This window comes from Lemur catta, chromosome 7, assembly GCF_020740605.2.
Source record: "Lemur catta isolate mLemCat1 chromosome 7, mLemCat1.pri, whole genome shotgun sequence".
Classification (NCBI taxonomy): domain Eukaryota; kingdom Metazoa; phylum Chordata; class Mammalia; order Primates; family Lemuridae; genus Lemur; species Lemur catta.
Genome location: NC_059134.1, coordinates 69320476 through 69346211, shown reverse-complemented (window position 1 = coordinate 69346211; position 25736 = coordinate 69320476). Strand labels below are relative to the sequence as shown.

The window sequence follows — 25736 nt, the reverse complement described above, 5'->3', positions numbered from 1 at the left end:
GTACTGGGTTTTTGTTTTTTAAGAGCTTCAACTGTAAGTAGTCTGGGATTATAACTGGTTATTTGCCATATTTGCCAAATTAAATTGCTTTATTTTTAGTGATGGAGGAATATATACCTCTTACTAACACGGCCTTATAACAATTCTCCAGTATATGGAGTGGCTACATGAGAATCCATGGAGATCTGGTTCAGAATACAAATTTCAGGGTTCAACTGTGGAAATTCTGATTAAAACCTAAGAAACCAGCACTTCCCAACAAAGGTATTAATAGCAACATTATTATCATATGAATGTTTTTCTTTCCAGCCAGCAGATGGCAGTAGTTGTAGCTCTTATTTCTGTAGAGAACTTTTGCAAAAAAAAAATATATATATTGTAATCTCAAACCTTGTATCCTCCCCAACCTTACTCCAGCATAATCTTTAGGCTACCTTCCATTATTCCCATGAGAGGTATATTTAGATATTGCAGAACAATTTTTATCAGACCACACAAAATGAAATTACAGGAAATCTGATTTAAAAAAAATAATACAAAATTTTATTGCTATTTTAAAGCCTAGAGGGGTTATTTTATTTTCTGAGATAGTGCATTTTTCTAAAGAGAAATTCATTTATAGATAGTAACCCTGATTTTAGACTTAATTCTAATTAGCTGCTATTGGCTTTGGGTGAGTTACTTGGCCCTATTTAAGGAAAACTTGGAGAATGTATGTGATAACACCTTGTACACTCTAAAATTTATAAAATGTTAGTTTAATTTTTTTCTCCAAGTTTCCCAAATCTTAAAAAGTCTTAGGTTTAAATCTCTTGGTGAGTGGTAAAAGAAACTGGCAGCCTTGTTGAGAGAAATTTCGTTTTCTAAGTACTAGAATGTGTGAGGTGTCAGTCTGTACTCCAGAAGTAGCCCCAAGAATCTGCCATTTAAACTTGGGAGCTGGACATGAGTACTGTGTGGCTATTTGACCTATGATGGAGTTGCATCAAGCACATGTAACTTTCACACATATAAAACAGTGAACACAGGGACTCTTCCCATCTGCCTTCACTCTCAATGGGTATATAGTTTGGGATGGGAGCATAACTGGGAAATTTCGCAATCTGCTTTTTGCTTAGGCAGGTCTCTCTTCCCCTGTTCCTTTCATTGGGTGAGCCTGTCTTTGCTGAGTGATTCTGTTGTTTAAAGATTATGTATGTGTGTATCATCTTTTTTCACCTGTTTCCAAATGCAAACCACTTGTTAGCTTGTACTTAGTTGGAAAAAAAATAGTGATCTGTATGGTACTTTGGGGTCAGTTTTTCCAAAATGTGATTTTAGTCTTACACTCTGACTTTAGAATTTAAAATACTTCCCCACCCCCATAAGACTTAACCCTACTATATGTACAGAGTTCATTGTGATACATTTTCATGTTTAATCTGTTACATTCATTTATTCCATTTAGACTGTTGAACAATTGTAAACAGTAAAATTCCTATAATGTCACATAAAACCTATCACTTTGATATAAAGATAATACTTAATTCACTTAGAATTTATTGAGCATCTATATGTGCAGCTCTGGAGAACTGACATGGTTAAAAATAAAAGGCAGTATGGTAGATGACAGGATTTGGGTTCTAGTCCTAGCTCATTTAGTGTTTGACCATTACATGATTTGGGGCAAGTCCCTTTTCTCTAGGCCTTGATTTCCTAGACACCTAAATTTTTATGAAATTTTTTTTTTTTTTTGAGACAGAGTCTCACTTTGTTGCCCGGGCTAGAGTGAGTGCCGTGGCGTCAGCCTAGCTCACAGCAACCTCAAACTCCTGGGCTTAAGCGATCCTCCTGCCTCAGCCTCCCGGGTAGCTGGGACTACAGGCATGCGCCACCATGCCCGGCTAATTTTTTCTATATATATTTTAGTTGACCAGATAATTTCTTTCTATTTTTAGTAGAGACAGGGTCTCACTCTTGCTCAGGCTGGTCTCGAACTCCTGAGCTCAAACGATCCACCCGCCTCAGCCTCCCAGAGGGCTAGGATTACAGGTGTGAGCCACCGCGCCAGGCCCATAATATATCTTTACAGGGTACCTGTGATGTTTTGACAGATGCATACAATGTGAATCAAATCAGGGTAATTGGGGTATCTATCACCTCAGGCATTTAACATTTCTTTGTGTTAGGAACATTCCAATTCCACTCTTAGTTATTTTAAAGTATACCCTAACTTACTGTTGATTATAGTCACTTTGTTGTGCTATCAAGTATTATTCTATCTAACTATATTTTTACACCAACCCCACTTTATCTCCCCCAACCCCAGCTTCCCTAGCCTCTGGTAACTGTCTTTCTCTCTTATCTCCATGAAATCTGGCCTCATTTCTTGCTGATTGTCACTTCTTGATAAGTCAAGCGGACTTGGAAACCAGATAACTACATTTGTGAAAATTCCATGTTAAAAATGAATACACAGAAAAGCAACAAACTTGTGCACACATCTTGGACTGATATCAAGGGAATTATGTTGAGTAAAAAATGCCAATCTCAGAGATTGCATTGTATCATTCCATTAATATAACATTGAAATGATAAAATAGAGAACAGATTAGTGGTTGCCAGGGCTAGGGAAGGAAGTGGATGTGGCTATAAAAGGTGGGATTCTTGTTATGGAACTGTTGTGTATCTTGGCTGTGTTGGTGATCACACAAATCTATGATAAAATTGTCTAGAACTAAATACACAACTGGTGAAATATGACTAAGGATGGGTAAATTCAATTGTATCTATTAAATTTCCTGAATTTCATATTGTACTGTAATTATGAAAGATGGTACCATTGGGAGAAACTGGGTGAAGGGTATATGAGATCTCTGTATTCATGTCACTCTACTTTATCTCAAGCTAAATTTTTTTTTTTTTAATGAATGCACAGGATCAGAGGGGCACTCTTAAAGCGTTAAACACATGGCCTATGTGATATATTTTTGGATGCACAAAGAATGTATATTTTTCTTGATGGTTCTAAAAAGGAGAAATCACAAAATAGTTGGATTCTAGATGGACAAGATACTGTTTGTGTTTTATCTCCCTGAGGTGAACCTGTTAATAAGGGTAGGTTGTCAGACCTCTTTGTATCCACGGTATTTTGCTTAAGCTTTCAAATGTTTTGTTATTGATAACTTACCAGAAAACCTTTTCCTTTGGCGGGGACGGTAGGGTACGCTGGAGCAGGAGCATACGGAACCTCAAATGGACAAAATTGAAGGTATTATGGCTGAGTACAGCTGTAACAATTAGGTATTAGGAAATAGGTAAAATCCGTTAAAACAGTGATTGTCTCCCTTTGTGCATAAAATTTTTTAAAGATCTTGGTGTTCAGAAAGGATGAAGAAAGAGGCCATTACTAAAAAGCAGAAATTATACCAATGTGACTTTTGATGTTCAATCAACTCCAACCCTACCGCGGAGAGGCAGAATCAGACTACTAGAGAGGTTAAGAACTGAAATGGATCTTAATATAATCTAGTGGCCATTATCAAAAGAACTAAAATTACTTTCTCAATAGTACTAGTTACTTGCCCAGTTTACTAGTGGGTACACAAGAAAAGAGTCTCCTAGGCTTCCAGCTCCAAGTCCAGAGCTCTCTTCCAGGAGACTACACAGCCCTGTAAAAATGTTTTCCCTCTCTCCAAGCACTTCCTCTCCTTGACTATTTTAGTTCCTGGAAGAAGAAAGAAATTCCAAATGGCGTTTAAATGGCCACAGCGCTAAACTCAGCGTTTGGCTTGTACAGGGAAAACCATAAGATACTTGTTTTCACTCTGCTCTGCACCAATCGTGACTAGAGAAGACGAAGAAAATGGGACATAGTCTCAGAGCGCAACTGCTGGACGGAGAAGGAGTGTCCTCTCTGAGGCGCCGTAGGCGCTAGGTGGCTGTGGCTACGTTCGTCTCCCCACCCCTTTCCACGTCAGCCGAGGATTCTGCGCTGCCGCTGCTGCTGCTGCCGCGGGTTGGAGCTGGAGTAAAGGGTTCTGCGGTTGCCCCAACCGCTGCCCCTCGGAGCAGGTAGCGGGCCACAAGCCCCCAGTGTTGGAGGCGCGGTGGGTCAGGCAGAATCGGAGGAACTGGCGCTCTAGCGGGACGAAGCGGAAGGGAGCGACTAGGCCGCTCGCGTCTGGGCCTGGCAAAGGGGACGGGTGGGGGCGGGGGGCTGGGAAGCTCTAGACCGGACGCCCCAGCTCGGCCTGCGTCCTGGCCAGGGGTCTTCTCCCTCCCAAGACCCCGGGGCTTGCCCTTTCAGGCCGGGGCCTGCTTTGCTGGAGACAGGAGGTGGGGAAACGGGTGGGGCGAGGTAGGGCTGCGGCGCCCGGGTTAAGGGAGCTTTAGACCTAGAGTCGGGACCGAGTGATGACCGCAGTAAAGCGCTGTGAGGTTTTGGCAGAGTATTCACGCACGGGGTCTTTTAACTTTAAAAGTTCAGATTGTGTGTGTTATGTTAAAAATCACTATTCCATAATATTGCGGGTGGGGCTGGGGGACTGTCACTGTTTGGTGGGCCTTAATTCTGCTGTACAACATTCTCAAACCCTGGGCGGGGAAGGTGAATAGTGGAGTGAGAGTTAACATACCTTAGGCTGGGGCTGACAAGTATGTTTTCTATTAGAATTTATTTTTATGGGAACACACTATAGATTGACCCACCCCTTCTGATGCTTTTAAGATATCATTATAGTTACTGCTTTGTGGTTTTAAAAAAAAAACTTGTAATGCAATCTCTGTATCTATTTTTCTAGATTTTCTGGCATCTATCATCCTTAAATCTTGTGTGGAGGGTTGGTTATAACCGGGAACCATGACGGCTGCCGAGAACGTGTGCTATACGTTAATTAACGTGCCAATGGATTCAGAACCACCGTCTGAAATTAGCCTAAAAAATGATCTAGGTAAATTTTGATAATATTTTGAGAATAAAATGGAAAAAGAAAAAGTGAAAATAAAAACTTCATTTACATTTCATATTCCTTTATAGTTAGAAATGCTTAAGTTTTGTCTAAATATGTTTTTCTGGAATCTCCTAAATAGACCTTTGCCTTATTTTCAAAAAAATGAAAACTTCTTAACGTTAGACTTTTAATACTGACTTTTGAAAATAGAACATCTCAGTTTAGCTTCATAAAGCTAAAGAAATGAAGAAAAGCCAAAGAAATGTAATAGTTCAGTTGTTAGTCCTCAAAATAACATAATTGCTTGTGCTGTTCAATGTATTAAATGTAGCTTGCAATTTTCTGTATGTAGCAGGTTGAGAATGTATATTGGAACGTCTTAATTCCATTGCACACTTAAACTCATGTTACTTAGCCTGTAAAACCAAAAGAACTTTGTTCTTTGGGTTTCCCACCCAAAGAAATGAAGTCAACACTGGAATAAACATTTATTTCTAGAAAGGTTTAATTTTTCTTTTTTTTTTTTTTTCTTTTTTTTGAGACAGAGTCTAGTTCTGTTGCCTTGGATAGAGTGCAGTGACATCATCATAGCTCACTGCAACCTCATACTCCTGGAGCTCAAGCAATCCTCTTGCCTCAGCCTCTTGAGTAGCTGGGGCTATAAGTGCATGCCAGGACACCCAGCTAACTTTTCTATTTTTAGTAAGATTGGGTCTTAGTCTTGCTCAGGCTGGTCTCCGACTCCTGAGCTCAAGCAGTCCTCCCACCTCAGCCTCCCTGAGTGCTAGGATTACAGGCATGAGCCACTGCGCCCAGCCCAACTTTTTTTTTTTTTTTTTTTTGAGACAGAGTCTCGCTGTGTTGCCCAGGCTAGAGTGAGTGCCGTGGTGTCAGCCTAGCTCACAGAAACCTCAAACTCCTGGGCTTAAGCGATCCTACTGCCTCAGCCTCCCCAGTAGCTGGGACTACAGGCATGCGCCACCATGCCCGGCTAATTTTTTTCTGTATATATATTTTAGTTGGCCAGATAATTTCTTTCTATTTTTTAGTGGAGGCGGGGTCTTGCTCTCGCTGAGGCTGGTCTCAAACTCCTGACCTCGAGCAATCCACCCGCCTCGGCCTCCCAGAGTGCTAGGATTACAGGCGTGAGCCACCGCACCCGGCCCCAACTTTTCATTTTTAAAGCATTTTTGCAAATAAGAGAACAAGAACTACATTTCTGAACTTAAAAAATGTATATGGTGTCTCCTTTTTGTGAGTGATTGTGTCGAGAAAAAAAATTTTTTTTAATGATTCACTCTACAGAGTAATGATACTTGTTTAATTGAACTAAAAATAAATGAAAACTTAAACTTATAAATACTATTTCAAGCAGACTGAAAATGTACTTAAAATATTAAGTGAATGCAGTGTCTTTTAGAAGATAGTTTACAGTTTGAAAAGAGACAATGTTTTAATTGCCTATTCCCACCTCTTAATCAGCAGTTATGGAACACCTCCTGATTTTAGATATTAGGTTTCTGTTGAGGTCTATTTTTAGCGAAGGGAAAAGAAATCCTCTTTTATGACATTTAAACTGATACCACTATGTATAAAAGCCATATATAGTTCTCTTTTTTAATATTCATGTAAGATAGTTGAATGAAGTGCAGGTTAGTGAATATACTTGTTATTGTTTTTTTCTACTTAAAGATTTTCATTATTAGATCCCCCAAATGCTTAAGGTTACAGATAGGAAGGTAAAGAACAAAACCTGCCTTTAATTGAACAATACCTATGTCTTAATTGCAGCTGCCTTAGCTCTCTCTTCCAATCAGTAGTCTCCAGTTTTGCTTTTAAGAGGAGTTAAGATGAGAAAAAAGTTAGAATTTCCAATTTTGAATAACAAGTAAGTTTTTGTTTGGTTAAATACTGTTGCTTTAACTATTCCCTTTATCTTTAATCACTGGATCTGAACTCTGATGACTGTGCATCTCTGGAGTAGGAGATAGTATACTTTGGTGAATTAAATTGATATTTGAAATTTTCCATATTTTTGATAGTGTTCATAGAAGGAAAATATTCTGGAAATTTTGAAAATTCGGAGAGAAACATCCTTCACCTCAGTTTGAATTGTTAGATTAAATGGAGATTGTAGTGGTGGGGGGCTTAAAATATAAATGGTATAGACTTTTTCATATATTTGCTATTAAACTTGTAAAACTTTTTAAACTTTGTTTTTTTTTTTTTTTTTGAGACAGAGTCTTACTCTGTTGCCTGGGCTAGAGTGCAGTACCATCATCATAGCTCACTGCATCCTCAAACTCCTGGGCTCAAGTGATCCTACTGCCTCAGCCTCCCAAGTGACTGGGACTAAAGGTGCATGCCACCATGCCTGCTAACGTTTTCTATTTTTGGCAGAGACAGGTTCTCACTCTTGCTCAGGGTGGTCTGGAGCTCCTAGCCTCAAGCAGTCCTTCCTTGGTCTCCCAGAATGCTAGGATTATAGGCATGAGCCACCGTGCCTGGCCTTTTTTAAAATTATTATGGGTACATATTAGTTATATATCTTTATAGGGTACATGTGAGGATTTGATACAGGCATACAGTGTGAATCAAATCAGGGTAATTGGGGTATCTGTCACCTCAAGCATTTATCATTTCTTTGTGTTAGGAACATTCCAATTCTATTCTGTTATTTTAAAGCATACCCTTAGTGTTGATTGTAGTCACTTTGTTGGGCTATCAACTGTTGTTCATTCTATCTGATTATCTAACTATATTTTTGCACCTGTTAACCATCCCCAATTTATCCCCCTTCCCCACCACCCTTTGCAGCCTCTTGTAACTACACTATTCTCTGTCTCCATGAGATCAATTGTTTTTAATATTTAGCTCCCACATATGAGTGAGAACATGTAGGATTTATCTTTCTGTGCTTGGCTTATTTCACATAACGTAATGTTCTCCAGTTCCATCCATGTTGCAAATGGTAGGATTTCATTCTTTTTTGTGGCTATTCAATATTCCCTTGTGTACATGTACCACAATTTCTTTACTCATCCATTGATGTACACTCAGGTTGATACCAAATCCTGGCTATTGTGAATAGTGCTACAGTAAACATGGGAATGCAGATATCTTTTCAATATACTGAATTCCTCTCTTTTGGATATATGTCAGCAGTGGGATTGCTGGGTCATATGGTAGTTCTATTTTTAGTTTTTTGAGGAGCTTCTATACCATTCTCCATAGTGGTTGCACTCATTTACTTTCCCATCAACAGTATACAAGGGTTCCCCTTTCTCCACATCCTTACCAACATTCATTATTGCCTGTCTTTTTGATAAAAGCCATTTTAACTGGGATGAGATGATATCTCATTATAGTTTTGATTTGCATTTCTCTGATGACCAATGATGTTTAGCATTTCATATACATGTTGGCCATTTGTCTTTTGAGAAATGTCTATTCAGATCCTTTGCCCATTTTTTAATCAGATGATTTGATTTTTTCTTATTGAGCTGTTGGAGCTCCTTATATATTCTAGCTGTTAGTCCCTTTGTCAAATGGGTAGTTTGTAAATATTTTCTCCCATTCTGTGGGTTGACTCTTCACTTTGTTGATTGTTTCCTTTGCTATGCAGAAGCTTTTTAGCTTGATGTGGTCCCATTTATCCAATTTTGCTTTGGTTGCCTGTGCTTGGGGATATTACTCAAGAAGTCATTGTGCAGACCAAAGTTCCTGAAGCATTTCCCCAAAGTTTTCTTTTAGTAGTTTCATAGTTTCAGGTCTTAGATTCAAGTTTTTAAATCCATTTTGACTTAACTTTTATATATGGTGAGAGATAAGGATCTAGTTTCATTCTTCTGCATATAGATACCCTGTTTTCCCAGCACCATTTATCGCAAAGGCTGTCCTTTCCCCACCGTATATTGTTGGCACCTTTGTCAAAGATAAGTTCACCACTGATGTGTGGATTTATTTCTGGATTCTCTATTCTGTTCCATTGGTCTGTGTGTCTGTTTTTATGCCAGTACCATGCTGTTTTGGTTACTACAGCTCTGTAGTATAATTTGAAGTCAGGTAATATGATTTCTCTCGTTATGTTCTTTTTGCTCAGGTTGGCTTTGGCTATGCTAGGTTTTTTGTGGTTCCATATAAATTTTATTTTTTCTGTTTCTGTGAAGAATGTCATTGGTATTTTGATGGAGATTGCATTAAATCTGTAGATTGCTTTGGGTAGTATGAACATTTTAATAATATTGATTCTTCCAATCCATGAGCATAGGATATCTTTTCATTTTTTTGTGTGTCCTCTTTAACTTCTTTCATCATCAGTGTCTTATAGTTTTCATTATAGAGATCTTTTACTTTTTGGGTTAAAAACTTTTTAAATTTTTGTTACAAGTCGAGTTCTATCCTGCTGAACTTTTAGAAATTTACTAATTTGTGAAAAACAGTCAAAAACTAGAGCAAAAGAAGCCATCGGATTATAGTGATACAATTTTATGCCTTTTGGACTTTGTGTCCTTTACACTATCAAACAGATCAGGAAGGGACAAAAAAACCTTGTTTTTTTAAAGTTCAGAACGGGAGCTTTAGAACAAGTAGAGGAAAACCTGTTTAGGCTTAGTGAATACAACTTTAGCTACTTAGAACTATGCCTAATCTGGCTTATTTTTGTAGTTATTGCTGTCAGCTACTGTCATTTCTGCTGATGCTTTGTTTTTGTTATCCTCATAGACGTAAAAACTGAAAGTTTGCCCAGATGGACACTCACGCATCCTTTAACGTTTGTTTCTTGATTCAATATAGCACTCACTTCATTTATATCTATTTATTTATTGATATGGTACAAATCAGTTATTTTTTCTATATGTGAGAGGAGATAGAAACCTTTGAAAGATGCATAAGAAGTTTGTCATAAACAGAAATATTGACTCTCACGGGGTGAATTTGTCAATAACTCACTGTATTCTCAGTCAAAATACTTAAGGATATTCTCTTCTGCAATACACAAAAATACCACACTAACCTAGTAATATATAGAGTTTGGGGGCTTGAAATGACTTTTTACGTACTTAATATAAATCTTCTGAAGCTTAACTCTACCAAATGGTCATGCATAGTCTCTGTCTCTTTGACAACAGGGAACCCTTTATTTAGTAGCCTAATTCTAATTGTTATAAATTTATTTCTCATAGTTAGACCCAAATGTGGTTTCTGGTAACTTCTACCCATTAGTTGTATTCTTTTCCCCCAGATAGTCCTGAGATTATTGAAGACTTGTCATCCTTCTTTGTCCTCCCCTCCCCCAGATATTTATTTATTTTTATGATCTAAACAGTTGTAGTAGCATTGTGCTTGTCTCATACTTCTGCCTTTGAATTTTGGATCCATAAGGTTTTTAGTACTGTAAATTCTTCAGTATACAAAGAAAATGGTGTGAAATTCTAAATTGTTTTGCATAAAATACTTGTATTGCATGTTTTTTAGTAATAGTAAACTAGCATTTTATCTTGAACATGTCATCCTTAATTCTAAACAATGACTGCTAACCTAGAACATTTTAATTTTCTTCCAGTTTTTCAGATGATATTTTAAGAAAGATTCTAAAGTTTTAAAGCCTGTAGAAATATGAGATTTTGGAATTAATCCATTCCTTTAGTTCCCAATCTTTTTGAATATGGGGTCCCTCTTCTAATATTAAAAAAAGGTCACATAGTTGCCCTACTGTCCCAATAGTAGTTGCCGTCCTCATTATAGTGGTTGTCCCCCCCATTTTATTGGTTGTAACTTGGAGAAAATGCACACAAAATAGCTAAAAGCTATTTTGAATTCAGAAGTATTTATCTTAAGAGCATCTATTTATATTTTAGAAAAATAGCTACAGATGTGTTTGAAACACATGATTACTTAGTATGCCTATAGATTCATGAAGTCTACATTAACTCAATTGGTTAGGGACCAGAAATCTAATCCTCTCCCTTTCATATTATATGTAAAGAATCTAAGGTTCAGAGATAAATGACTTGTGCAAAGACATACAGCTTGTTTGTGTCAGAGTGACATGGAGAACCTTTGTCGCTTGAGTTTGTACCTTTATTACCATTGTTGATAATAGAGTGAAAAAGTATATTTTATTTTGTTAATTGCTTTTAAAATTATATGAGGAATTTTCTTTCAAAATAATTGTCCCTTTTTAAAAATTTTTTGAATCAGAAAAAGGAGATGTGAAGTCAAAGACTGAAGCTTTGAAGAAAGTAATCATTATGATTCTGAATGGTGAAAAGCTTCCTGGACTTCTGATGACCATCATTCGTTTTGTGCTACCTCTTCAGGATCATACCATCAAAAAATTACTACTGGTATTTTGGGAAATTGTCCCTAAAACAACTCCAGATGGGAGACTTTTACATGAAATGATTCTTGTATGTGATGCATACAGAAAGGTAAGCCAAGTAATAATTATTGCTGAATATTGCTTTGATTTTAAATAATTATAAAATTGATGAAATGGGCTTTGTTTTAATTTTCAAAGTTTAAGTCTTCAATTAGATGTAAATTATAGATATTTGGAATTGAAATTGTAAAGAGTTATTGTAAAAATTTTATTGTTACTTTTTTCAGACATTGTCTATGTAATTTATGTATATGTGTTATTAATAAACAGTGACACACGTATAAGACATTGATGAGGTAGGTAAAAATTGCTTTGATCAACAGGAATCTGATGGAAATTGATCATATATGTTTTTTGCACAAAATTAATTTGATCTTTTTCCATCATAAAGTTTTGCATTTAAAAAATTTTTTTGTGAAAAGCTGAGACTCCATGTTTGATATTTAAATTTTTATATCAGGATCTTCAACATCCTAATGAATTCATTCGAGGATCTACTCTTCGTTTTCTTTGCAAATTAAAAGAAGCAGAATTGCTCGAACCTTTAATGCCAGCCATCCGTGCTTGTTTGGAGCATCGACACAGCTATGTTAGAAGAAATGCTGTTTTGGCCATCTATACTATCTATAGGTAATTAAAGACACTCCTTTGGCTTAGTTCTGTAAGAACTATATAGTCTTTGAGATGCTCCCTTGGCTTAGTTCTGTAAGAACTATTTAGTCTTTTAGACTAGCGGTTCCAAAGTGGTTGCTTGTAGACTGTATATAGCTTGCAGATATATTTTGTTTGGCCAGCAAGTTATTTTTTCCTTATTGTTAAGTTGTCAACATTAAAAAGTCAAAAGATTTGGCAATACTGGCCCTACTTTCTTCATAGGTGCAGGCTGCTGAAATTGAATGACAATAGCCCCCTTTAAATACAGTTCATTCTCAACTGTATTAATCCAGCCCACTTTATTTATTTACTTGCTTAGACCCTATAGTCTTTGAGTTTTTCACCTTATTTTAGCATTCTCTTTTTGTGGAATATGGATTTTGTCTTTTGTTACCAAGGCTTTGAAGAGGGAACTTTTTTTAATGACAAGGGATACAATTCTGAACTGATTGCACATGTTCTTGCTAAAGATTTTGGACTTTAAAAACAATTTAAAGGGGCCGGGCGTGGTGGCTCACGCCTGTAATCCTAGCACTCTGGGAGGCCGAGGCGGGTGGATCGTTCGAGACCAGCCTGAGCAAGAGCAAGACCCCGTCTCTACTAAAAAATAGAAAGAAATCATCTGGCCAACTAAAAACATATATAGAAAAAATTAGCCGGGCATGGTGGTGCATGCCTGTAGTCCCAGCTACTCGGGAGGCTGAGGCAGGAGGATCCCTTGAGCCCAGGAGTGTGAGGTTGCTGTGAGCTAGGCTGACGCCACAGCACTCTAGCCCGGGCAAGAGAGTGAGACTCTGTCTCAAAAAAAAAAAAAACAATTTAAAGAACCAGTTAGATAAAGCTATCCTGCTTGGTTTTTATAATCACTGGTGTCAATCATTTAGAAGTAGAATGTAATTTTTATAAGCATCTTTGTACTTTATTTCTTGATTGAGAAATAATTTCAGAGTTGTCTTACTATTAGATTTTATCTGTCAAGGAAAGTGGTATTCTGGTTAATAATACAGTTGAGTTCTTTGAATGTTACCATACAGACTACACAAATTTCAGAATTTAAACAATAGTATACACACAAAAATTATGACATTTAATTATAAGACAGTTGGAAATTTGAACACTGGCTATATGATATTAAAGAATTATTTTTAAGGTGTGATAATGGAATTATGATTGGTTTTAAAAGTAAAAAGTCCTTAATTTTAGGGAAGCATACTGATACATTCACAGAAGTAATAGTTTTCTAGGATTTGCTTCAAAATAATATGAAAGGAGAGTAAGTGGGCAAGTGTATAAGTAAAACAGAACTGGCCATGAATTAATTCTTACTGAAGTTAGGTGATTGTTTTTATTCAGCTAGTGTTCATTATTCTCTGTACTACAAATATTTTTAAATTTCCAAAATGAAAAATAAGTAAGTAAATAAGTTAGTAAATGTAGTACATAACTAATAAAATTAAAAGAACTATATTTTTTTCCTCTGTTAATTCTTAATGTATTGATATTATATTCCTAAAGTGTCTGAAAGACAATTATTAGAGACATCAGTTAATAGATAGCGTGTTGAATAAATCAGCTTTTTCTGATTTGAACTAGAAATATATAATTTGATAACTTAATAGATGAAGGTGTAACCTTGTGGTTCATTCTCCCAATTCTAATTGATTTAAAGTTTCAAAAAGCAAAATAATCATTTGTGTTATAAGGTTTGATTAAGTTTAATTTTGGTGTTATCCGGAGTGTTACTAAAATATGAAAGATTTTTATTAAATATGGATGTTATCTGTTTTATTTAAAGAAATTTTGAACATCTTATACCTGATGCCCCTGAACTGATACATGATTTTCTGGTGAATGAGAAAGATGCCAGTTGCAAAAGGAATGCATTTATGATGCTAATTCATGCAGATCAGGTGAAGTACTTTTTAAAAAATACTTTATGACTGTATTTAAATGAATTATATAAGCCTAATCATATTTTTGATTATTTTGTTTATAGCGTACATGGTTTGTATATTTTGATTTTTTTAGATTTTTGGATTTAATTTGTATAAAAATACCTTTTTTCTTTGACCCTTCTCCAAAATTTTACTTATGTATGTGTTCTTTCTTTTTAAGTAAACATAGAAGAAGCATTTTATAACCACCACCTTATAGCTTTTAAAAATTGAAATTATTATGGCTATATTCTATGGTACTTTACTTTGGGGCTTTGATTGCCTGTTTTTCTTTATGTTGGGATAGATCTAAAATTATCTGGGCTGGGCATGGTGGCTCACTCCTATAATCCTAGCATTCTGGGAGGCCAAGGTGGGAGAATTGCTTGAGCTGGGAGTTTGAGACCAGCCTCAGCAAGAGCAAGACCCCATCTCTACTAAAAATAGAAAAATTAGCCAGGCGTGGTGGTGTGTGCCTGTAGTCTCAGCTATCCAGGAGGCTGGGGCAAGAGGGTCACTTGAGCCTAGGAGTTTGAGGTTGCAATGAGCTACAATGACACCACTGCACTCTAACCAGGGCTATAGAGCAAGACTCTGCCTCAAAAACAAAAAACAAATAAATAAATAAGATTATCTAATAGAGAAAAATAGTACCTTTGCATAGGGTCTCCACCCTTAACCATATCTGTGGAAGTAGGGTACCCTAATGAGAGTACACACTTGTTTTCTGATATTTTGATAGTAGCCATCCTAATTGGTGTGAGATCATATTAGATACTGTCATTTCATCTTCTTAAATAAGATTATTAGAAAGCAGCTTATATGGGCCACTATGTTTTATTCTCTTGTAGAGCTGGTTTTACTGACTTGTGCTTTTGGTATTATGCTGTATGTAGATGTGTATCCTTATTAGCCTCTTCATATTTCATAAGTCAGTGTCAACTCTGTATCTAGCTCTGCTGGTGGTTAAAGTATATGGATCTGCTTTTGGTTAGTAGTTACTCTGCACACCTTGATGGCATCTAATCTTGAAATTTTGCTATTATTTATCATAAAAATGTGGGAAATAATGTTTGAAGACTGATAGAATCCATCCATTCCTCTGAAATCTAGACTTTTTTTTTTGTATCTTTCTTTAATTGGTTTTATTTTCCCCATTTTTTTTATTGTGGTAAAATATACATAATGTAAAATTTACCATCTTAACCATTTGTAAGTCTACAGTTCAATGGTATTAAATACATTCATAATGTAGAACCATCACCATCATCCTTCTCCATAACTTTTTTCATATTGTAAAACTGAAACTCTATACCTATTAAACAATAACTCCCCATTCCCACCAGTCCCTGGCAAACCACCATTCTACTTTCTGTCTCTGATTTTTTACTGTACTTAGACAGTGTTTGTCCTTTTGTGACTTCGCTTATTTCACTTAGCGTAACGTCTTCAAGGTTCACCCATGTTGTACCATGTATTATCGGCATTCCTTTTTAAGGCTGAATAATATTCCATTATAAATATATACCGCATTTTGTTTATTCATTCATCCATTGATGGACACTTGGGTTGCTTTTAGCTATTGCAAATAATGCTGCTGTGAACATAAGTGCACAAATATCTGTTCAAGACCCTGCTTTCAGTTCTTTTGGGCATATACCCAGAAGTGGAATTGCTGGATCATATGGCAATTCTATTTTTAATTTTTTGTGTAACTGCCATATGTTTTCCATAGCACCTGTACCAGTGTACATTTTCACCAGCAGTGCACAAAGGTTCCAATTTCTCCGCATCCTTGCCAACACTTGTTATTTTCTGATATTTTGATAATGGCCATCCTGATCAGTGTGAGATCATACTAGATACTGTCATTTTATCTTCCTAAATAAGATTATGGGAAAGCAACTTATATGGGCCACTATGTTTTATCCTCTTGGAGAATAGGTTTTACTGACCTGTGCTTTTGGTATCATGCTGTTTACCTATATTAAGGTATATAATCAGAAATAGTTCAATAAAATTTACTGATATTTTTACTGGAGAGACACTCTTGAGGCCATAGTTCTCTATATCACAGTGTCCAAAATATAAGGACCCATAGATTTTTCTTTTAGGAATGACTGTACTCCCCAGTAGCTGGCTTGTTTTGATTGTATGGATACCCTGAATCATGTATCATATAACTCTGTTTTTCTCTTTGATGTAGCTGCTAGAAAATCAGACCCCAGATTTGTGACTCATTCTTAGAAAATATATTTGACTTTATGTCTTACACTTCATGTTAACTTCTTCATTCTTGGTTTCTTCATTTTTTTCTCCAGTTAGTTTCTCTTTGCCCTGATTTTCTCATTTATTTCATATTTGGTTGTAATGTATGTGGTTTTTTTTTTAAGTTGCATTAAGTCCTTGTATTGACTGGAGTATGATAAACACATTTTTATTTTAGGATCGAGCTTTGGATTACCTAAGTACTTGCATTGATCAAGTTCAAACATTTGGAGACATTCTGCAGTTGGTTATTGTTGAACTAATTTATAAGGTAAGAATAATAATCTATGATGGTTAAAGTTTATGGATCTGCTTTTGGTTAGCACAAAGTAAATTCCGCAGTTTAAGACAAGGTATGCTGGCATGCTACTTAATTGCTAGGATAATATATTTTTCAATAGTAGAAATATTTTATAGTGTGGCCTATTAAAGCTTTTTTTCTTTTTCTTTTTCCTTTGGTTTGTTGTGTTTTATAAGTCGAGTACTTGCTTTCATCCTTTCTAAACCTCTGTAAGCAATTCTATAAAAATTCATGGCTTGAGCCAGTACAGCTGCAAAGAAATCATTGTGAACTGCCCAGTCACTGAATAGATTATGAATTAGCCTTTGGAATAAAATTCAAGATTTTACAGACTACTTTGGAAATCTAAAAACAAACCTAAAAGCCTAAATGCTTTTTATGTTCCCTGTTTGCAGAAGAGAATAGAGAAACTTAAAATATATTAACATGACATTGCAGGCCATTGACAAGAAGCCTAAAGCCAGCTAAAAATTTAAAATCAAGTACTTAATTGGCCACAGTTTAATTTGATATATCTTTTGAGAGTTCATTACTTCTTAATGTTCTGATAAAATAAAAGTTGCAGTAAGATCCAACTTTGCTATTGATGTCATTAGAAGTCAACAGAAGTATAGATCAGGAATAGCTTTATTAAACAGAATGATATGGGCCAGATGTGGTGGCTCACACCTATAATCCCAGCACTTTGGGAGGCCTACATGGGAGTATCACTTGAGTGAAGGAGTTCAGGACCAGCTTGGTCAACAGAGAGAGCTATAGAAAGACACGCCCCCCGACCCTGCAAAAACGTTAGCTGAGTGTGGTAACATGTGCCTGTAGTCCTAGTCCCAGCTACTCGGGAGGCTGGGGTGGGAGGATCAGCCTGGGCAACAGAGTGAGGCCCTGTCTGTTAAAAAATAAATAAATAAATAAATAGGTAGATAGAAAGAAAGAAAGAATGATATGGACAAAATGTATCATGGCAGACACTGCTGCTTATAGCTGTCTTTGCTTCTGTAGGAAAGGGGCTCCTCTCAACACAGAGTACCAATCATTTGGAATTGCCATTTAAGATGAAACCAAGACTGTAAACATATAGTTACTTCTAATTCACATGTATGGTTTAGGGGATATCACTGAGGTTCTCAAAATAGGAGTTCTCTGCTATCTAGTGACAACTTTTATTAGTAGGGTCCAGGTTATAGTAAGAGGGAATAGCTTTTTAAGTCATGCCCAAGTAATAGAGATTTGACTATATGTATTTTAGGAAAATCTAATGTGAATGCTAACTTCAAAAGAGAAAAAAAAGCGGGACATTTTGTTTCACAAGTAAAGGTACTTGGATGCATTTAGAACGGGACAGACATTTAATTTAGTTTCCTCTCCAATATTGAATGTTGTCCCATATAATAGGAAGTAATACTTCAGAAAAAAGTGTTATTTTTCTTGCTTGAAGAACTGGTATTTTCCTTTTATCAGCCATGTAGATTTATATCATCCATCATGTTTTCCTTTTTGATATGGCATCCAGAATAAAAATTTAGGACCAAACTTAATATCCTATTAAAGTATCCATATTAGTGCTCTGGGTTAATGTGTCCTTGCTTTTGTTATTGTACGTTTTCTTTTTTGTTTGTATATAGTATGCATATCTTTGACTATAAGCTATCTGAAAATCTTTTATGAAGCAATAAAAATATAAATTATGATAGAATGAATAAATGGAAGAGTAGCTGTAACAATAATTTGAAATAAAGTTGTTTGTTTCTAAAATTATCAGTGTTGTATCATAGTGTCTCACCCTATGTTGGCCAACATTTTCATAAATTTTTTGTAAGACTATTATTAGCTTTCAAGTTAAGAAAACTAGCATCCCTTCAGCTGACGTCCATGAAAAAATTCTATTTGAAAGCAAGTGTCCCTGACATCAGTTTAAATCTAAATGTTTTCTTCTCCAGGTCTGTCATGCTAATCCATCAGAAAGAGCTCGTTTCATTCGCTGCATCTATAACTTATTACAGTCATCTAGCCCTGCTGTAAAATACGAAGCTGCTGGGACATTAGTGACACTCTCAAGTGCACCAACTGCAATCAAGGTACTTATTGCATGTCTCTTTGGGGTCCAGATTAGATGATACATTCTTATAACTCATGATTTAGTGACATTGCAATTCACTTTGTGGTTACATGGCATAGAGAGAACAATTACAAATTTTATAAAAGTTTTTCATTCCTTACATAGTCCACCTTTCCTTCTTTTTTCCTTTCTGCTTTCATATACATACATATAGAGAAAGAGAATAACAGTACAGTTGGCCCTTGAACAACATGGGTTCCAACTGTGCAGGATTTCTGTTTCTGCCACCCCTGAGATAGCAAGACCAACCCCTCCTCTTCCTCTTCCTCCTCAGCCTGCTCAGTGTGAAGATGAGGATGAAGACCTTTATGATGATCCATTTCCTCTTAATGAATAGTAAATATATTTTCTCTTCCATATGATCTTCTTTGTTTGTTTTTTTTTTTTTTTTGAGACAGAGTCTCACTTTGTTGCCTGGGCTAGAGTGAGTGCCGTGGCGTCAGCCTAGCTCACAGCAACCTCAAACTCCTGGGCTCAAGCGATCCTACTGCCTCAGCCTCCCAAGTAGCTGGGACTACAGGCATGCGCCACCATGCCCAGCTAATTTTTTCTATATATATTTTTAGTTGTCAAAATAATTTATTTCTATTTTTAGTAGAGACGAGGTCTCACTCAGGCTGGTCTCGAACTCCTGACCTCGAGCGATCCACCCGCCTCGGCCTCCCAGAGGGCTAGGATTACAGGCGAGAGCCACCGCGCCCGCCCCCGTATGATCTTCTTAATAACATTTTCTTTCTCTAGCTTACTTTAAGAATACAGTATATAGTTTATACACAAAACATGTTTTTATCAACTGTATATGTTATTGGTAAGGCTTCAGGTCAACAGTATCCTATCAGTAATTAAGTTTTGGGGGAGTCAAAAGTTATACATGGATCTTTGACCATGCAGGGGGTCAATGCCCTGACTCCTGCCTTTTTTGAGGATCAACTGTGTCTCTAGTTTCTGGAAAACAATACTAGTATTTTAAGATCTCTCTCCATATTTTATTTACATTAAAAACTGGATCTGGGAATATGAGCCTTGGATCCTAAATGATAGATCCTAAAAAGTTCCAGTAAGTATTTTCAATAATAGAATATTATTTCTCATCTTTATCAATACTATATCAGGAACCTCCAATATATTCAGAGAATCAATTTTTCCAGAAAGCCAGATTATATATATGAGAGAATATACTACTTTACCCACCGATATTTAAGATTTTTTTAATTTTTTGTTTTGAAATAATTTTAAACTTAACAGAAAAATTGTAAGAATAGGACAAAATTCTCATATACTGTTCATCCTGCTATGCAAAATGTTCACATGTTGCATAACCATTGTATAATATAATTGTCAAAAACTAAGAAACTAATGTTGGAACAGAATCGTTAACTAAACTATGGGCTTTATTCACATTTTGCCAGTTTTCCACTGATATCCTTTTTCTGTTCCAGGATCCAATCTAGGATCCCACATTGCATTTGGTTGTTGTATCTTCATCTCCTCCAATCTGTAATAGTTCCTCGGTCTTTCTTTTTTTCATGACCTTAACACATTTGAAGAATACTGGTCAGTTTGTTTGTAAAATATGCCTCAATTCATAGTCTGATGTTTTTTCATAGTTAGATTGAGGTTATACATTTTTGAAGATAGTACAACAGAAGTGATGTGTCCTCAGTTTATGATATCAAGGAGTACATGATGTCTGTGTATATTTTATTACTGGTGACGTTAACCTTGATCAGTCAGTGAAGGTGGTATCTGCCAGATTTCATTGTTATGATTTCTCCCATTGTAATCAATAAATATTTTGGGGGAAATACTTTCAGACTATGTTGTACCTTGAATTCACACCTACTTATTTTAGCATCTATCGGTAGATTTTCTCTGCAACAATTATTACTCTGGTATTCTAATGGTGATTTTCTATTTCCCTCCTTCTGTACTTACTAACTGGAATTCTTATGCAAGGAAGAGCTGTCCTTTCTCTTCCCTCCCTTTCTTTCCTTCTTTCCTTTTTTCTCTCTTTGTATCAGCATGGATATTTTATTCTATTAATCATAATCCAATATTATCATTATTTATTATGTTGGTCAAATTGTTCCGGCTTTAGCTATTGAGTGCTCTTTCAAATTTGTTCCTTTGTCCTTTGCTTTTAAACTTTATCATTCTAAAATATTTTATACATTTTTTGTCTTTATTAATAATTGTTTTAAATATATAATAAAATATATTAATGACTTAAGGTGTTTATAGTCTTGTTTTTTCTATAGTGTAATGCAATGAGTTAGATTTTGCCCTTAAGCAGAAAAGACTTAATAGCTATATTTTTGGGGATCCTCTACCTGCTTTTTTCTGCCTTGCTCTTTAGTTTCAAACCTTAATTTTTGGCTGTTAATAAGTATTTTTGTCTGTAGCAGCCCCTTTCCATTCTTTTAATTTGTAATGCTTCTAATCTTTTGTAAGCTTGAAAAATAACAAGGTTTGTTAATATTTAGGGAATAGAGGGACACATTTCCTCTGAACAAAATGCATAACCTCTAGAGCAGGGATTAAGGAGTATATTTTGGCTTCGTGGGGAATTTTTTTTCTTATTTTCAGATTCTAAGTTTATAATAGATGAATGACTTCTAAAAATGTATTCCTTTTTTTATATAGGCTGCTGCTCAGTGTTACATTGATTTAATTATTAAGGAGAGTGACAATAATGTAAAGCTCATAGTTTTGGATCGCTTGATAGAATTAAAAGAGCATCCTGCCCATGAACGAGTACTACAGGTGAGTGTTATCTGAAAGAGAGAGATCCTAAATAAAATATTTTTCAAATTTAGATTATTCCCAAGCCTTGCCATTTGGTTAACTTAAATACTGGAGTCAGACTTGGCAATTTAAATTTGGTTCTTTAAAGTGTAATACTTGAATCACCATACCCTTTTCGGGTATTATGTTTGCTGTAAAAAAAAAAATTTCTAAAATTAATTAATATTCTCTCTTGTATCTTTTATATTTGTACTATACTATTAGCAATAGTGATGTATTCATTTTAATTTGAATATAATTTACATTTCATAGAAAATAATTATACCAATTGATGTAGAATAAAAAATGATCAGATTCTAGAAAATTATCAGCATACCTATTTAAGCCATGAGAATGATGATGATTATAAAAATAAAGCCCCATGACAGCTAAATGCAATGCTGATCTTAGATCAGATCAACAACAACAACAAATTGCTATAAAAGTCATTATTGGGACAGTTTGGGAAATGTGAATATAGTCTGTATGTTAGTTATTAATAGCATTGATCAATATTCTCTGAATTTGATAATTTTAATGTGATTATTATTATCATGTCTGGGAAAGGTCTGGGTGTTGCTGTGAGAGTTATCTTTATCCTTGGGAGATGTACACTAAAATGTTTAGCAGTAGAGCATGATAAAGCAAATGTGGCAAAATATTAACAATTGGTTAATGTAGGTATACAGAGTTCACTCGTAGAACTTTTTTATTAGTTTGGAATTTTTGAAAAACAAAGTTTTAAAGAAATAAAATCATTTATAAATTAGAGTTTTATTATATTTTAAAACGTTTAACTGCTGTAGATTTTTTAAAGTATGCATTTTTGGAATATTACTTTTTCCTACATAGCCAAATATTATCACACTTAACAGAATTATTAATAATTTCTTAGTATTATCTAATACCAAGTCCAGATTCAGATTTTCCCAGTTATCGCAAAAACACCCTTTTTGTTTGGTTTGTCTAGTTCTTGACCATACATTATATCTAGTTGTTACGTCCTTTTCATCTCTTAATTTTGAACAGTATTTTTTTTCATGACACTGACTTGTCGAAGAGACTAGATCCATTGCCCTGTAAAATGTCTCTCCTGAATGTGTTGTTACTTTCTTGTGGTGTCATTTAGTTCTGGGGATTGCTGTTATTTTCTATGAACTGTAAGTTGGATCTAAAGCGCAATAGAGTGAAAATAAACATTTTCAGTTTAAATGTGTCATATATGTTATGTCATATATATTACTTCATATTGCATGGTATCAGGAGACCCAAAATATCTCGTCATTCTACCACTAATGATTTTATTGTTAAGATGATAATGGACAGAGCCTGCCATTTTGAAGTAAAGATTTTCTTCTTATGACCAGAAAGATTATTGTTAATTCTTGATTTTTTTGTTCTTTTTTAGGATCTGGTTATGGACATCCTAAGAGTATTGAGCACACCAGACTTAGAAGTACGCAAGAAAACTCTGCAGTTAGCACTGGATCTTGTCTCTTCTAGGAATGTTGAAGAGGTAAAACAAAACTCTGACAGCACTTTGTAAGCTGTGAGGCCAAATATGATGTAATTCTCACTTATTTTTACTTTGTTCTATAGCTGGTTATTGTCCTGAAGAAGGAAGTGATAAAAACAAATAATGTGTCTGAGCATGAAGATACTGACAAATACAGACAACTCCTTGTGCGAACATTGCATTCCTGTTCTGTCCGATTTCCGGATATGGCTGCAAATGTTATTCCTGTGGTATGTAATTCTGATGACTTTAATTTTGAAATTCTTTAAAAGAATTTTTTTTTTAATTCTAGTTATTTAACAGTTAAACTCCAGAAATCTGAACTGTCTAGAACCACTAAATCTCATGGTCAGAGGGATCTTTATTTCCATCCCTAAGCTCAGAAGACTAAAGACTCTGACTTCTTTCTCTTATATCTTAATCAAAGCAACAAAAAAAAACATAGTGACAAAAAATAGCTGTGCATATTATTAATTGATGTTTGTTACAATTATCTAACATAAAATTATGTTGTCTATATATATCATTCAGTAAGGTAAGTAGATAATTTATTTCAGATAGTTTTAGCTCTTAAAGTTAAAGGAATCGTAGGAAAAATTCACAAACCTAGAATATTTTGCTTTCACTATCAGATAAATGAGTTATGTTATTATAATTTGAAGTTTGCCTTTGAGCTCTGATTTTCTCTAAAATGATTTTGCTTTTAGTTATAACTTAGGAGTATCCAATGAATTTATTTTGAGTTTTGGATCTCTAGCTTCTCTCTTATAGTGAGTTTTATAATAAAGGGAAAAGCCATTGTGACTGTTTACGTAATAGTACTTAAATCTCTCAATTACATTTTTTATGTACTTGAAAATTATTAAGAATTACATTCTTTATAAATATATTTATTTCTTGTCTTAGATAACTTTTTTCTGAAAATTATGTAATTGTTAGTTCTATTTCTCTTTTTTTTCCATAAGTTAATGGAATTTCTCAGTGACAATAATGAAGCAGCAGCTGCCGATGTCTTGGAATTTGTTCGTGAAGCCATTCAGCGCTTTGATAACCTGAGAATGCTTATTGTTGAGAAGATGCTTGAAGTCTTTCATGCCATTAAATCTGTCAAGTAGGTTTAAAATACATTTGAATATAAGGTCAAGTAAACATTTTATCGGTTTCTATCTTTAAAGGATCAGTTGGTAGAAAATACTAATATAATGAAGAAATGACTTAAGACAAGCCAAAATAAGACAAATCAAGCATGACAACAAACATCACCGCACGCCCACACTCAGCTAATCCATAATCTGTGGGCAGAAAAAAATTTTTAGTAGAGGTTTGGGTAGATTTCTCTAGTCTGATTTCCTCTAAAACATTGTGAATCTTAAAATGACTAAAGAGCATATTTTTAAATGGCATCACTTTGTGGATGTCATTATTATTTACATCTCCCTTTCACATTTATTGAAGTGAAAAGTTGAAAACACAACCTAGATCTAACATGTTTCCCTTCAGAGAGCCTTTGCTAATAAGAAAGGATTGTTGCATTCAAATTTTGCTTCATTTAAAGCAGCTGATGGATAGACTATAATAGACTTGCAGTGTGTCTGCTTAGATAGGAAGGAAAGGACCCTATAAAATTGTTTATATGGTGTGAAAATATATTGATATTTATGGAACTAAGCAAGATTTGCTTCTTATGTGAGGAAAAAAATTATATATCAAGGATTTGGTTTTTTGATAGCCATTATCTTTTAGAGGTTCAATTTCGATAATTTTTTTTTTTTTTTTTTGAGACAGAGTCTCACTCTGTTGCCTGGGCTAGAGTGCCGTGGTGTCAGCCTAGCTCACAGCAACCTCAAACTCCTGGGCTCAAGTGATCCTACTGCCTCAGCCTCCCGAGTAGCTGGGACTACAGACATGTGCCACCAAGCCCAGCTAATTTTTTTCTATATATTTTTAGTTGTCCAGCTAATTTCTTTCTATTTTTTTTTTTTAGTAGAGACAGTGTCTCACTCTTGCTCAGGGTGGTCTCGAACTCCTGAACTCAAACGATCCACTCGGCCTTCCAGAGTGCTAGGATTACAGGCGTGAGCCACCACACCCGCCCTTCAGTTTAACATTTTAAACTAGAGAATTGTTGCTTTCTTTATTTAAATGGAAGTAAAGAATAAAAATTTAAGTTGTTTTTTGTTTTACTGAGACCTTGCACGTCTGTATCCGTTGTTCTAAGTTCAGCACCTTGCCTCTTCTTTTCAATGACTACCAAAAAAATAAATTTTTACATTAAAATAATTATTTCATAGTAGTAAGTGATAAATCCAAATTTACCTTACCTCTACACTAAATGAATACTTTTCTGGGAAACATATGGTATTTTATTTTTACCATTCCTGGGTTTACCAGTTTTAGAATCTTCCTAATAATAAGAAGAAGAACAATTATTTTCATTTTAATCCTTGTGATCTCTGGAGAGAATCAAAACTTAGTGTTTGATATATTCTTTCTGAAATGGTTATCCACAGTCCTGTAGAACTTCAGAATCTTGTTTTCTTTCTTGAGCATAAATTCACAAAGAAAGATCTCTGCTTCAAGATTTGCCAGGTTCATGATTCAGATCTTGTATTCTTTATTTTCCCCCCATCGTGTGATACCTGTTCATTGTATTCTTGTCCTAGAATTTACCGAGGAGCATTATGGATCCTGGGAGAATACTGTAGTACCAAGGAAGACATTCAGAGTGTGATGACTGAAGTCCGCAGGTCCCTTGGGGAGGTATGTTTTACTTTAGTAAATCCTAGTTTATATGGTGGTTTTTTACATTAGCAAAATCTGACTTTTAAGTCGTGATTTGCTTTTGTG

General features: G+C 35.2%; 1 protein-coding gene across 1 annotated transcript in view; it reads left to right on the top strand.

Moving 5' to 3' along the window:
- The first annotated feature begins 3949 nt into the window (after nucleotides 1-3949).
- COPB1 (COPI coat complex subunit beta 1) overlaps nucleotides 3950-25736 on the top strand; it is a 40232-nt gene continuing 18445 nt past the window's right edge. The window contains exons 1-12 of the mRNA XM_045557583.1: nucleotides 3950-4053; nucleotides 4782-4931; nucleotides 11136-11365; nucleotides 11777-11946; nucleotides 13766-13880; nucleotides 16351-16443; nucleotides 18411-18548; nucleotides 21233-21352; nucleotides 22782-22889; nucleotides 22973-23119; nucleotides 23855-24000; nucleotides 25553-25649. Coding sequence (XP_045413539.1) covers nucleotides 4841-4931; nucleotides 11136-11365; nucleotides 11777-11946; nucleotides 13766-13880; nucleotides 16351-16443; nucleotides 18411-18548; nucleotides 21233-21352; nucleotides 22782-22889; nucleotides 22973-23119; nucleotides 23855-24000; nucleotides 25553-25649 — 1455 coding nt within the window. The 5' untranslated portion in view covers nucleotides 3950-4053; nucleotides 4782-4840. The remainder of the gene's footprint in view (nucleotides 4054-4781; nucleotides 4932-11135; nucleotides 11366-11776; nucleotides 11947-13765; nucleotides 13881-16350; nucleotides 16444-18410; nucleotides 18549-21232; nucleotides 21353-22781; nucleotides 22890-22972; nucleotides 23120-23854; nucleotides 24001-25552; nucleotides 25650-25736) is intronic.